Source organism: Tachypleus tridentatus, chromosome 10 (genome assembly GCF_004210375.1).
Source record: "Tachypleus tridentatus isolate NWPU-2018 chromosome 10, ASM421037v1, whole genome shotgun sequence".
Taxonomy (NCBI): Eukaryota; Metazoa; Arthropoda; class Merostomata; order Xiphosura; family Limulidae; genus Tachypleus; species Tachypleus tridentatus.
Genome location: NC_134834.1, coordinates 172,498,974 through 172,511,968, shown reverse-complemented (window position 1 = coordinate 172,511,968; position 12,995 = coordinate 172,498,974). Strand labels below are relative to the sequence as shown.

Genomic DNA, 12,995 nt, shown 5'->3' with positions numbered 1-12,995 from the left:
CAAAGAATACTGAAGTTTCATGTTATGTGTCCCAAAAATATCTGAGCAATGATTCGTTTTTACTTGTGATTTCGAAAAAAGTATCACACCTTACTAAGCATGCTAAAAGTGAACAACATCATTTGGCAAGATAAAATGGATTAATGCCAAATCTAACAGCTAGAAGCAAACCTTAATTATTGCTCAAATGAATATTGCACATAAACAATATTTTTAGCGAAATTTCGGCTACCTGAAAGTGATTATTGAATATTTTTATGGCCCAGCAAAATATTGTGCAGCATAGACACGAGAAAAAAAAAGATACGATTGATAGAATATTAAACAAAAATCAGTTAAACTTTTTTGGATTGCTTCACTTAAAGTTTAAAGATATGAACTATATAGAAGACAAGTTAAAATGCTAATTAGGGGATCATGCACAATGGAAGTCATCTGGAATGCAAAGTGAGATTGTTGACATCATACTGGGAGGATGAGACATTTAATATTAGCAGAACTGAGCAAGTGACATTGTTTTGCCTTTCGTTGCTGAAGGAATGAAAAAAAAGAGACATTCGTTGGTTTTTATGATATGAAGTCAACTGAGGGCAAAGCAATGTATGAATTAGTAGAAAAAGTTAAGTCAAAACCTACTTTGGAAATGGAAAACATTGATAGCGAGTTTTTTTTCATCATACTTCAAACATGAGTGGCGTTTATAAAGAATTAGTGACTCGGATGAAATTTACTTCTGCCTTAGCTATTTGCGTTCATTGCTATGATCACTTGCTATATCTAGCACTCCAGAACACAACTACCTAAACTGAGTTATTGAGAAATGCCGTAGGCACAATCTTGGGTCTTTACAACTTCTTAAACCTGTGTTTAAAATGGTGCACATTGTTTAGAGAAACAGAAGTGGAAAGTGAATACCTTGCTTTGATGCTCAAATTATTAAGTGTGACAAGATGGGAAGTAGTAAAAGCTGTTTGGTAGCAGTTGTTGAGGATTATAAAAGTTTTGCTCAGGTTTTCAGAGGACAAAACTTACTCAGAAAGCAAGTACTTCTAAATGCAATCTGTGACTTTGCTTTCATAATCGGATTGTTCACACTAAAACTGATTGTTTTCAACACAAATAACCTCAGCAAATATTTCAAAGGAAAATACGAGTTACAATATAAGCATTAAGATAAAACAACATAACAATCCACAACGAATCAACATTCAGTTAACATTAACAATTTTGAAATATTATGCAATGAGAATAACATCAATAGATTAAAAATGGAAGCAGCATTAATTATTCGTGAATTAAAACCGAACGTAAATCAAAACACAGGTGTTACCCTATATGTTTTCTAAATTGGAAGAAAATGCCACCAGTATATAACACTATACACAACAGTTACCTTATCGTGGCGACATGGGTGATAGAAAAAAAACACACATTATAAGGAAGCTAAACAAAAATAAAAATAAGCAATTCATTCAAAAGCTGTATCTCTTGACTTTTTATTTAAAGCATTTTATGTTATAAACTCTAAGACTGCCGTGTCTTTATGAACGAACACTACACATGGTTCAAAAATAGTGTATGTACTTAGCTGATATAAACCTCAACTAGGATATTATTATGATGTTGTTCTTTCATTTACGGATTCTTTAAATTATATGGTGAGAACAACTGAAATTCACATAAATGATAACAAGTTAACTTATTGCTTCCTTAATACTTTTACAAGCTTTAAAAATGTAGATTTTCAGGCCACATTCACAAATGAAGCTAACTTGTTCTATACTTACTTAAAATCAGCCTCTTTATATAGAGTAGCTCAATATGCAATATAGCTAAGCCAGGTCCAAATTCTTTACATAAACGTAAAATAACTGATGATTTACTCCAACAGCTTGAAACAACTCTACTATCTTCTTAACTATATTGTATTTATAATCTAACATCTAATTACTAGAAAACTTGGTGTCAAGCCATTTCTAGAACTTTCTAGGAGCCCTGGGCCTAACTGATATCGGCGTCATTATTACAACCTGCATCTGTTTTACTTTAAACAGTAAAATATAGATTACAAAAAATACATTACTCTTCAATTTTCCTTACCTTTGTCACCCAATGGGACAGCGGTAAGTATACGGACTTACAACGCTAAAATGCTAGATGCTCCAAAGTATCTTTGCTTTTAAATAAAACAAACCTTCATGTATTTGCTCATTTTGTGTGATTGAAATTAATTACCGAATAAGGCATTCACAAATGAACAGGGCAAGCTTCAAAATTCAATGTTATGAATACAAAAGCTTCTGATGCCTTTTTTTATATTCAAAACTAATAAAAAATTACAGGGCGTTCTACATAAATGTGTAAAAATTTTCTTGTTTTTTTTAGCTGTATATCTCTGTTACAAACATATAACTACGATATTTGTCTACATTGCATTTTACCAGTAGAGGGATAAATCAAAACGGCCGCTCGTACTAATACCATAAAAGGTTGTATATATACTGTACTAGGCAATAAGTTCAGGTGTAAAACCGGTGATAGTGATTGTATTTTTTGCGTTGCGTTTTATTAACATTTTATAAACATACTTCACATGCTATAAAAGCATGAATTTGGAAATTGAATGGAGCTTGTATTATGGAAAACAAAAAGATTGCTGATGACTCTTTCTATGTTAGTACTAGCGACGTTGTTATTGAAAATGACACAAGTGGAATAGGTAGGTTTAGAAGTAGAACTGTTAGTAGCCGACATTCGAGTACAAGCAGCAGAGAAACTAAGGTAACTTTAGTTGAAATACCAGATTCTACCGAAGATACATCTTTTAGTACGAAACGTGATGGAGAAAAGTCCAAATCCACACATCATGTAGACGATGACACTTTGCAAATTGAAACATTAGATGAAGATGTTTTCACACAACTGAGGAATGATGATGTCGAAGAAGGTGATTCCACCACTGCCCTTATTATTAATGGAGAAGATATAAGTAATCAGAATTGTGCATTGATTCTAAAGGTGACTTGGAATGGAAATTACCTGCGTAGTTTAAAAGGCATATTAAAAGTGTCTTTGCTGGTGTGTAAAATTCTTCTCTTAAGTTAAATATAATTTCTTTTGAAAATATATTTTCATTGAAATACATTGGAACAATAAATATTCAAATAAAGATAATTCATACTCACTGTAAATGTCACCATACTGCTTGTGTTTATTACTAGTAAATTTAATTTGTTGCCACATACATTTTTGAATTATAAGTAACTTAAAACAAGATACTAGTCAGTTCATCCAGGTTGCATCCTTAGTTACTAAACAATGCAGCAACTGAAAACACTTTAAATTTGAGTCTTGTATTCAAAGTTATTTGTTTATATATAGGTACACATAATAATTTACAGCACTCTCCATTTAATTTCATAGAATATTTACCTATTTCTTCCATATAAAGCATTATAGTAAGTGAAGGACTCAGTGTCACGAGTTTTTTATACTTACATTTTTATTATTTTGTCCATATAAATGATAACTTAGAATGAGAAGCTTAGAAAATTATGTTATCGATAAAGTGAGAAGTCTAATGCTTTTAAACATGTGAAACTGATTAAATTTTTGCTTTACAAAAACATTTTGTAAATTGTTGGAAAATGTCTTGATGCCTGATAAGATTTATCTTAACTAAAGAAACTAGCCAGTAATGTCCTTCTTTCACTTTGCATTTTCTTGCATTCAAAAATTATATGATATTAAAAAGGTTTCTAATGACTAAAGATTTTCTTATGCCTTTATTTGTTCTTGAAAATGAGAAGGAGGTGGTGGGAAAAGTCAAAGAAGTTATGGACCTATTGATATGGCCTATATTGTCATCGAAATGTTGGTTTATTGTTCAGAATATCCATTAAAATTTAAAGTTATTCTCAGCAAGGACTTTAGTAGTCATTTTAGTTTTTACTTACATTCCATTTCAATTAAATTTTTACAGTTTATGAAATAAGGTATATCAGTAGATATTTTATATTGACTTTTCAGTATTTAAAAATATGCTTCATTAAAGACTAAATATTAAATATTTGGAATTGGTTAGAAAGTTTGGAAGTTAACAGAAAATTGCTTTGTAGAAAAAAAACCTCTGATTTGGCATTTTTTTTCCAACTGGAAGTGGCTGTTGAGACCCCTTAGAAAGTTTATGAATAGCTGTATGAATGTGACAGGCTAAGTATTCATGTGTTTGTTATATGTAAGTTGATTTTTGGTTTTGTATATTATATGTACATAGAATGATTAACAACACTAATAAATCTAAGCCTCATTGTTTATTTGTTTTCTAAAATTAACAAACCAGGGGCAATAAATAAAAAAAATTATAAATGTACGAGTCAATTTTCATTTGTTTAAATACCTTCTAACAAACAGTAACTTATTTTAGTGATATTCCCCTCATTAATGTAATAATCCATTTCTTAATCAAGTAATGTTTTCAAAACAACTTAAAATATTAAAAACTTAATACCACTTACATTTTATAACAACTTTGATGCATAAAAAACATAGTTACTGGTTTTTTTTAAACCAAAACAAGTAAAAGTTTCAGAAATAGGTTACTAGATGTCATAATTTAGTATCATTCATTCTCCATGCATATATTTATGTTTATAAAGTGCATCTTGTTACAGATGTGTCACAACTGTATGATGTCAAGTTTCTTGATTTTCTTGTGTGAATAATTCTTTTTTCTTCTGTAAAGCATGAATATGTAGTTGTAAATTTAGTATGTACAAACTTCTTTATCACCTAAAATGGAATTATCATAGCTTAGCTAGTTGTCAAACTTTATTTATTTACTCTATCACAAATTCTAATTCAGTTAGCACCTTATAAATAAAATGATTCAGAATGCTATGCCAAAGAGAGATACTGAATTCAAGATATGCACATCAACTGGCAAGTGACATATCTTAATCCAAAGAAGAAGAACTCTATCAGAAATGTAAAGTTTGTGAGGCAAAGTTATAAAGTTGTGTAGAAATTTTGATTAAATGCATCCTTTCAAATGCCTTTTGAAGTAACAATTGATTATTAAATACCTTACTCATAAAATAAGTCAAACCAAAATACTGCCATATACATTTTTAAGATCCCCACTAGGCCTGCTTATTTAAAAAAAAAAAAAGGAAAATGACATTTGTAATCTTTCAACAACCATAAATTATATGAATACCAAAAAGCTTTTGAAAAAAAAAAATTAGTTAATGCCACCATTAATTACTTGGTAAGTTACTTTATATTATTTACATAAGTCTTGTTTCAACCTAAACTTTCTTCAGCTTTAATATAACTAGCAGAATAATTCTCTTCAGCTTTGAAAGAAATGTTTCAGCTTCCAAATCTATTGTCTCTTATTAATTAAAACTCAAACAATTTTTAACATTTCAGGAATTTTTTTATTTATTCCATAATAAAGTATCTTTTAAAATATTTCAAGTGATTGATGTTATTCTTGACTTTTTTTAGTTAATATAAGTATAAGGATTCTTCAAATGAGGTTTAAGATCTAAGAGACTTGGATAATCCCTTTGATTCTTAATAATCATTTTCTTGACTTGTTTAATTAAGCCTTGTTATTTTTCATTCTAATAATTAGTTCAGACTATTGTAAGCTGGGTATCTTACATTTATAAATGTTTATCTTTATAGAAGCTCTTTGATGTAATGCAAAAATTTGAAAATATTTTCCTTTTTTAGCTAGCATAATCACTCTAAAAACATCTTAAGTTGCAAATAAAAGCCTAGAAACATAGCTTTCGAATGGATTGTTTATTACAATGTTTCAACAATTCAGTGGCCATCATCAGTAAAACATTTGCATTTAGATTAGCCACTCAGTCTTTTTCTTCAAGATAAATTATTTTGTAGTGGTTAGAGGTCAAATTAACAAAATCAGGTACTTCTTGTATGAGCCCTATATTGTATAGCTGCTTTAATAAAACTTTAATAATGTTGCAATTACTAAAGGTTAATTGTGTGCTTTTTGACAGTTTTATTTATTACCACATCAACCTGAGTAACAATTAAAAATTAAATAAAAAGTAATACACATTTATGTATGTATTTATAAGATTTCTGTATGGAGAGCAGAAAAAGTTGTCCTTGCCATCTGTATCATAAATAACCTTTTCAAAACATGTAAATATGATGATCATACCTAAGTAATTACCCTAAAATTTGTTTTTATCATTATAGTAAGCTTTGACATCTATTTACCAGTAAACAGTCTTAAAATTTAAATTACAGCAAGGTCTGTTAGAGTGTCTCATCCACTTAGAAAAAATAGAACTAAGGTCCATTCTGATAATGTAAATATTTAGTGAGCTTTCCCTTAAACTCCTTTCTCTTTTCTGCATGCACAACCTCTGAAAGCAACACATTCTAAAGGCCAGCTACTCTTTTAGAGGTGTGAAACTGCATAAGCTGAAGATAACTTGTAGTCTGGCAGAATATTTAATTGTATCATCTTGTCCTACAGTTCAATATCAGAAAAAAAAAGACGACAAAGCATCACAACCAAAAAGCACCTTTTATATTTCCCCATTTTCTTTACGAAACCTCTATACAAACATACTTTTGATAAATTTAGTAGTATCACTTCTTATAAGCTTGCAACCAACTTGCAGATTTTCTTTATTTACACAGTCCCTATGAGGAACCTTAATCTTCTGATATAGCATTGTTTTGATCATCAGATAACCTAGTCTTAAGAATGCTAAAGACATTTAATGTAGTAACTGTTATCTGAGCTTTCTAACTTTAGCAATTTATTTTAGTACTTCTATTATTATAGAAGAGAATAAGATTATTTGAAATCTTGATGTATCTTATTTGCACTCAAAAAATAGTTTTTCCCTATTTATACTGCCATTTCTATGCACAAAGTTTTGCTAGTCACTAACTTTGATACTCCCACATACCCCCACATGAGATATCTACATGCTGTTATGCAGCAACCCTCCCCCAATAAGGGTGTGACATAGCTCCATTCCTCACTGGTGCCCTCTTTATTGCAGCCTATAATCACTTTTAGTTAGCAGTCTTACTGATAGTGTGTGTTTTTGCTCACATTTTCACACTGATTGTTTCTTTTTTCAAAGGTAAGTACTTTAATTATGTATTTATTTTTTATTTACTAGTTTGTTAATTATTTTTATTCATGTTTAAAGTATTCTACTAAACATTTTTTTTAAATCATATTTTAAACTTGCACTTGGGGCTTCAGGTGGTTTTAGTGTATGTTTTTTTTGTGTTGAGAAAGTAAGGGAGTTGATGGCAACATTTATGCACTCTTTTGAGTTGATGAATAATTGTCTTTTTTACCATGTGAGGGTATGTCTGAACATTAAGTTGTGTATTTTGATAGCCTGCTCCCTCTTCCTATATTTCCTTTGGGGAGGGGCCTTCTTTTCCCTTTATCTACTTAATAATTGAGGTATTTTGTATTTTATACTTTCATTCTTCACCTGTTTTTCTGAGATTTGTGCTAATGGGTTAGAATCTAGTGTTTAAACTCCCTCACTGGATATTGTGGATCATGCAATTTGTTTTAGGGACCAGTTATATTTGGGAATTGATGTGTTGTAACCTCCACATACTATTACAGACCATGCTTTGGCATATCACTGTTCTGAGTTACCATACTTATGCTTGCAGCATTTCTACTTGCTTATTCCTTGGAGAGTGTGAACTCCAATACTTTGGCAACTTTTTCTCAGACGTAGTTTTCCTGTTTTCCACTATGACATGCTTATCCTCATCCATCTTTTCCTTGCTAATATGACTACTTTGCTATTGATGCTGTTTTTCTGGGTCAGGGTATCCTTTTGTTGTGAGTATATTTGTCTCCTTCCTTACAGGCTGATTTATGCATGGCTCCTTTCCTGCACCAGAAGGTTTTTGAGGGACCTTTCCAACTCCAGTAACCAGGGTCAGCATGGTTTCTTGCCATGGAGGCTTTCTGCTTAATGCACTCAATCCCACACAGTTGAGAAAAAGGTGGTACTGTTCCATTGGTGAAAATTAAGTTTCAGTGAATCTAATGAACAATTCCAAATGCTATCAGGTGTTGGATGATGCATTCTGCCAACGTATATAGCTTGCCTCTTCAGCTGAGACACCCCCTTTCTACTGTCTCCTGGTTGTTGGTTTCCAGTGGATGTGATGGGGAGTTGGTCCAAAAAGACAGGTCTCCATATGTGTGTGGCCAAGTACTGTCTTCCTACTGCAGACTGGACAATATCTTCTCAGTCCTGCATGGAGATGCACATTTTCTTTGCTGTCCACCTTCCTACCATTCTCAGATGTTGATTCCTATTGGTTAGGGTGATGGTTGTGTTGGATTTGGGCACATGAGGATGTGGATCCTTGGTACAGAAGCTCATCTTCCTTACCAGTTTCCATATTGGAGATGAAAGAAGAACTGGGCTGGTTATCATTATCACTGTTGGCCTGGTGTTGGTTGTTTGATTTTTCATTTACAGTCTGATGCACCCAAGCCACTCTATATTTGGTTCTCTTGTTTCCTCGTGTGTGGCTGGATACCTTCCTTCTACCAGTTCTCACCCTACTTTTCCATTTCTGATGTAGGTTTTGTATGTATTTTTTCAGTGTTAAAGTTGTGACAGGCTGCACAGAAGAGAGGGTAATGATTGTGTGACAACCTATTGGTGGAGGGTTGCTGCAGGATCATTTTCCTAATAGCATGCAGGTGTCTCACGTGAGGGTAGGTGGGAGTAACAAGGGTAGTGGCAAGCAAACATTTGCAGATATAGAGAGCAGTCTAAGTTGAAAAAGCTACTTGTGAGGGGTGGTAATTATCTATCAGATATAAATTTTCAGAGTAGGAAAATGTTAACTTTCAATTTGAATGAAACTACAAATATATTCATTTCATGTTTATAAAATTAATTAAATCATCTCCAAAGATAAGTTTTTCTTATATTTACTTAATATTGTTTCAAGTAATGTCCAATAAAGTAATTTGATACTGTCTCATGTGCTTCAATTTTAATTTTGCTTAAAGATTTTATAATATGCAAGCATCTTTCCTCAAAACTTAAACCTTTCCTGATGCAACTATTTTATCCTAAAATATTCCAATTAAATTTTCATTTGAAATTACACCCTGCCCAAATACTTAAACATTTTTTTAAGAAGTGGAAGAGATGTTCTTTTGGATCAAGATATGGTTAATGAAAATAATCTCAAGTTTTAGTCATTGAGTATAAAGCAAAAATGATTAAACATGTTAACACAAAGTGTTTGGTTAAATCTACCATTACTGATTGCAACAGTTAACAGTGTTTGATCTGTGTTTGTGACTTTGCTTGCTTAGTCTTAAGTTTTGTCATTATTTACAGTTATGTTGTTATATGATGGTTCTTTCAAAAACGTGTTCGGCTTAGGGTCATGAACTACAATTTTCGCTCTGAGGTCACACTGTACAAATTGGTAGGGTTTGATTCTAACCAGACAATTCCTTGACTTAACTATCAGTTTTTCTTTAATTTTTCCTTTCTTTTAATATTTCTGTTTTATTTTTAATTTTGAACTGCAACTGTTAATGATGTATGTGACATTGAAATTGGAATGAAATCAAATGAGAAATTTTCAAACATGTTTCTGTAGGATCAGAAGGCAAAAGCTTAAGATTTCAGAAAGACAGGCTAGACTACAATTGAGACAGTGTTATATTTTCTAATAGATTGATTGTCTTAAAGAATAAGTTATGGGGAGGAGAGGATTTATCATTAAAGGAGATCAAGAATTTAAGAGAAAGAATTGGTAATTGACTGAAAAATAAAGGATGGGCTTAAATTTCTGTTTTTCTCAAGGTGGTTGTGCAAAGAGATTATCTTGAAGAATCAAGTGTTTGAGAGCTTATTATTTTGTACATAATTGCATTTGTTTGTCTCATTTGCCTAAACAAATGAGGAATATATGTGCATTTTCCTTCTAGTTAGTTTGGCTAAGTTAATGAATAGTCAAATCTTAATGGTTTCATTAGTTTAGTTTATCAAACTAATCATTTATTATGAAAAGACTTGTGTTACAATTGGGTTGAAAGTACCTTTTTTAAAATTTTTTCCAGTATAGAAACTATATATCTTATACTTAAAAAAAACTAACTACATAAAATTCTAGTTGGAATTCATAGGAAAGTTTATCATATAGTACCACTTGCAAGTTTGAAATCATTTCTAAATTTAAACAGATCTCTGAAAATTAGACACTGGAAAAGAAAAACAGTATTAAATCATTAAATGTTTGTATAGGTTAGCACAGCATAATATAAACTAGCTGGAACAGTTGTAGAATATCTGCAACTCAGTATACAGAAATTATCAGTATTTTGATTGGAGAATAAATATTTTAAGTCACATATCTTACTTTTTCTTTGACATCAGATATTTAAACTAGAGATGTGCAAGATGTTTCTATATTATTATTTTCTGATATCAATCTTGTTTACAGATTTGCAGTATCATCAGTCTCAGTTGTTTAAGTGGTTCAGGGGCCAAAAACTACAGTATCCTTCAGCTGCCATTTGCTGAGCGTTTACGTCTTCACATCTTCACCTGTGTATTTTCCATTCTTGTTTGTGTTGGATACATTTTCATTGAGTGTTCATCGATAATAACAGCATTCCCAATAAACTGGGCTTTTATTGTAAGTATATATAAAAAATCTTGTGTGTCAAGTTATCATCAGCTTGGATTTGTTTGGGAAAGGCAACAAATTATGTAAAATGTGTGACCCATATATCTTGTAGTTGTTTTTGAACAGAACTACTTAATGTGATTTTGAGTCCATAAAAGGCAGATGTCATAGTGCTTCTATTGACTTGCAAAACAATATCTAATGTAGTAAATTAACTTGACTGTTTCTTAATCCACATTTTTCTAAAAATTACGTTTTTTGTGATTAGGAACTGTGTTTTGTGTAGTTTATTTTTATTTTTCTGTATATTTTCAGACTGTGAATTGTATATACACAATAATTAGACAGAGAATGATTGTTCTTGTAGACTGATTTATACCCATAGTTTCGTACATACAGAGATGTTAATTTTTGTTGTATCATTTGATGGGAAATTTTTCATTTTAAAGAAAAATACTTTTTTGAAATTTGGATTTGTCAAATATTGAATAGGTTAATATCTAAATGAAAAGATTACCAGTAATAAATAATGTTACACAAGTGTTTCTTACAAGTAACTTCTCTATATAATATTATAATAATTGGACAAAAATTTGGATTTTCTCAATAACTTCCATGGGTTCCATGCACAGGTTTCCAAGTTTAGACACAAAAACTTATGTCTACTTATGTGGGTACATTCACATGTCAACATTTTAATTCCTTAGCATAAAAAAGTAAAAAAAAAAATCCATAAATGTTTCAATGTTCTAATACTGTTACTAAATTGGAGTAATTGCTGATATAAAACGTACATTTTAAAGCATGTGTTAAATATGTGTATATATAGTGTTTATTTACCTTACAAATTGGTTTTACCCACACAAACAACAGCTGAGCACTTGGATGTCACGTTATTTCCTGTTTGTTTTACGACCTCAGTCAGGAACCTATCAATGAAGTGAGAGAGTGTTATTGAATTTCTCAATAATAACAGCCTTCCAAATAAACTGGCTTTTTATTGTAAGTATATATAAAAATCTTGTGTATCAAGCTAGTGTCAACATGGATTTGTTTGGGTAAGCCAACAAATTATTAAAATGTGTGACCAGTTTATCTTGTGGACAAAACTACATAATATAATTTTAAGTCCATAAAAGGCAGATGTCGTAGTGCTTTTAATGACTTGTAAAACAATCTTTAATGTAGTAAATTACTAAGTCCATTATTTGCTATATTTCACAGTTTCATTATTTGCCTCAAAGAATGATGAGTACATGTGCACTTTCCCTCTAATTTTTTCACCTACTAGACTTCCATAGGATTTCCTTGCTTTTTGATTTGTATATAGCTCTATTCAATCAAATCACATAAAATAACCACTGGAACCACATGTGATTTTTTTTTAATACTTTTTACATGGCTTCAGTCTGTGATGTGTAATTTGGGTCCATCAAGTACAGTGGAGTGCCATTAAGCCGCGGACCAGTAAACCGCAAAATCGCTTAAGCCGCTGTAGCAAGTCTTGTGAGCGATGTGAGCGAGGATTATCGTGGCTCACTGCTAATTTAAGAACGTGTAAAAACGCAACTTACAAATTTAATCCTGGCTTTATAACTTCAAGGGGTTGTTTAAAAATGATTTGCTTTAATTTGGGAAATAAATAAAATATATTACAATAGAAATCGACCATTAATCTACCTTATCCGCTCTCTATGTCAGCTTTATGGAGACCGCCATTGTTACCGAATCACACCTCTCCATACATTAAAGTTAATCCGCGGTAAATCCGTGAAAAAAGTGATCAATAATTAAAGTATTATTTTTAATTCAATAATCTGATATAATGATCACGCAATGGCCCGGATGAGGCTCCTCGGCGGAGCTGTTGGCGACTTTGGCTTTTCAGTCACAAAGGTTTAAGCCGTGAACCACTTAAGCCTCGGTTAAGCAGGTTGACCCCCCGAATACCGCGGCTTAACAGCGCTCCACTGTATGTTGTTGGTTAAACAGGATGAATCCTCAGTTTGTTTTGCTAAGGTTTGTCAGTAGCTACCATTACAAATATCATGTGACCTTTTTACCTTTTTTTCACTTTTCTCAGCATCTTCCTAATTTATTGTTCCCCTCATACACCTCCTTTGCCCTATTGGAATATTGATGGGTTTCTTTACACACAAAAGCCACATTTGAATCCTTGGCTTCTTCCTTCTCATACCATCTTTCTCATAAAACCTATTTCCTACTCCATTTTGCTTGTGATCAGTGTGGATCTGGCCTTTGTGCATCACATGCCTCTTATTTTTTTG

The 12,995-nt window shown here is 31.6% G+C and overlaps 1 protein-coding gene across 2 annotated transcripts in view; it reads left to right on the top strand.

Annotated features, from left to right (window-relative positions):
- The first annotated feature begins 2,461 nt into the window (after positions 1-2,461).
- LOC143230920 (uncharacterized) overlaps positions 2,462-12,995 on the top strand; it is a 42,836-nt gene continuing 32,302 nt past the window's right edge. For both annotated transcript variants that reach the window (XM_076465242.1, XM_076465243.1), the window contains exons 1-2: positions 2,462-3,078; positions 10,522-10,716. In XM_076465242.1, coding sequence (XP_076321357.1) covers positions 2,638-3,078; positions 10,522-10,716 — 636 coding nt within the window. In that variant the 5' untranslated portion in view covers positions 2,462-2,637. The remainder of the gene's footprint in view (positions 3,079-10,521; positions 10,717-12,995) is intronic.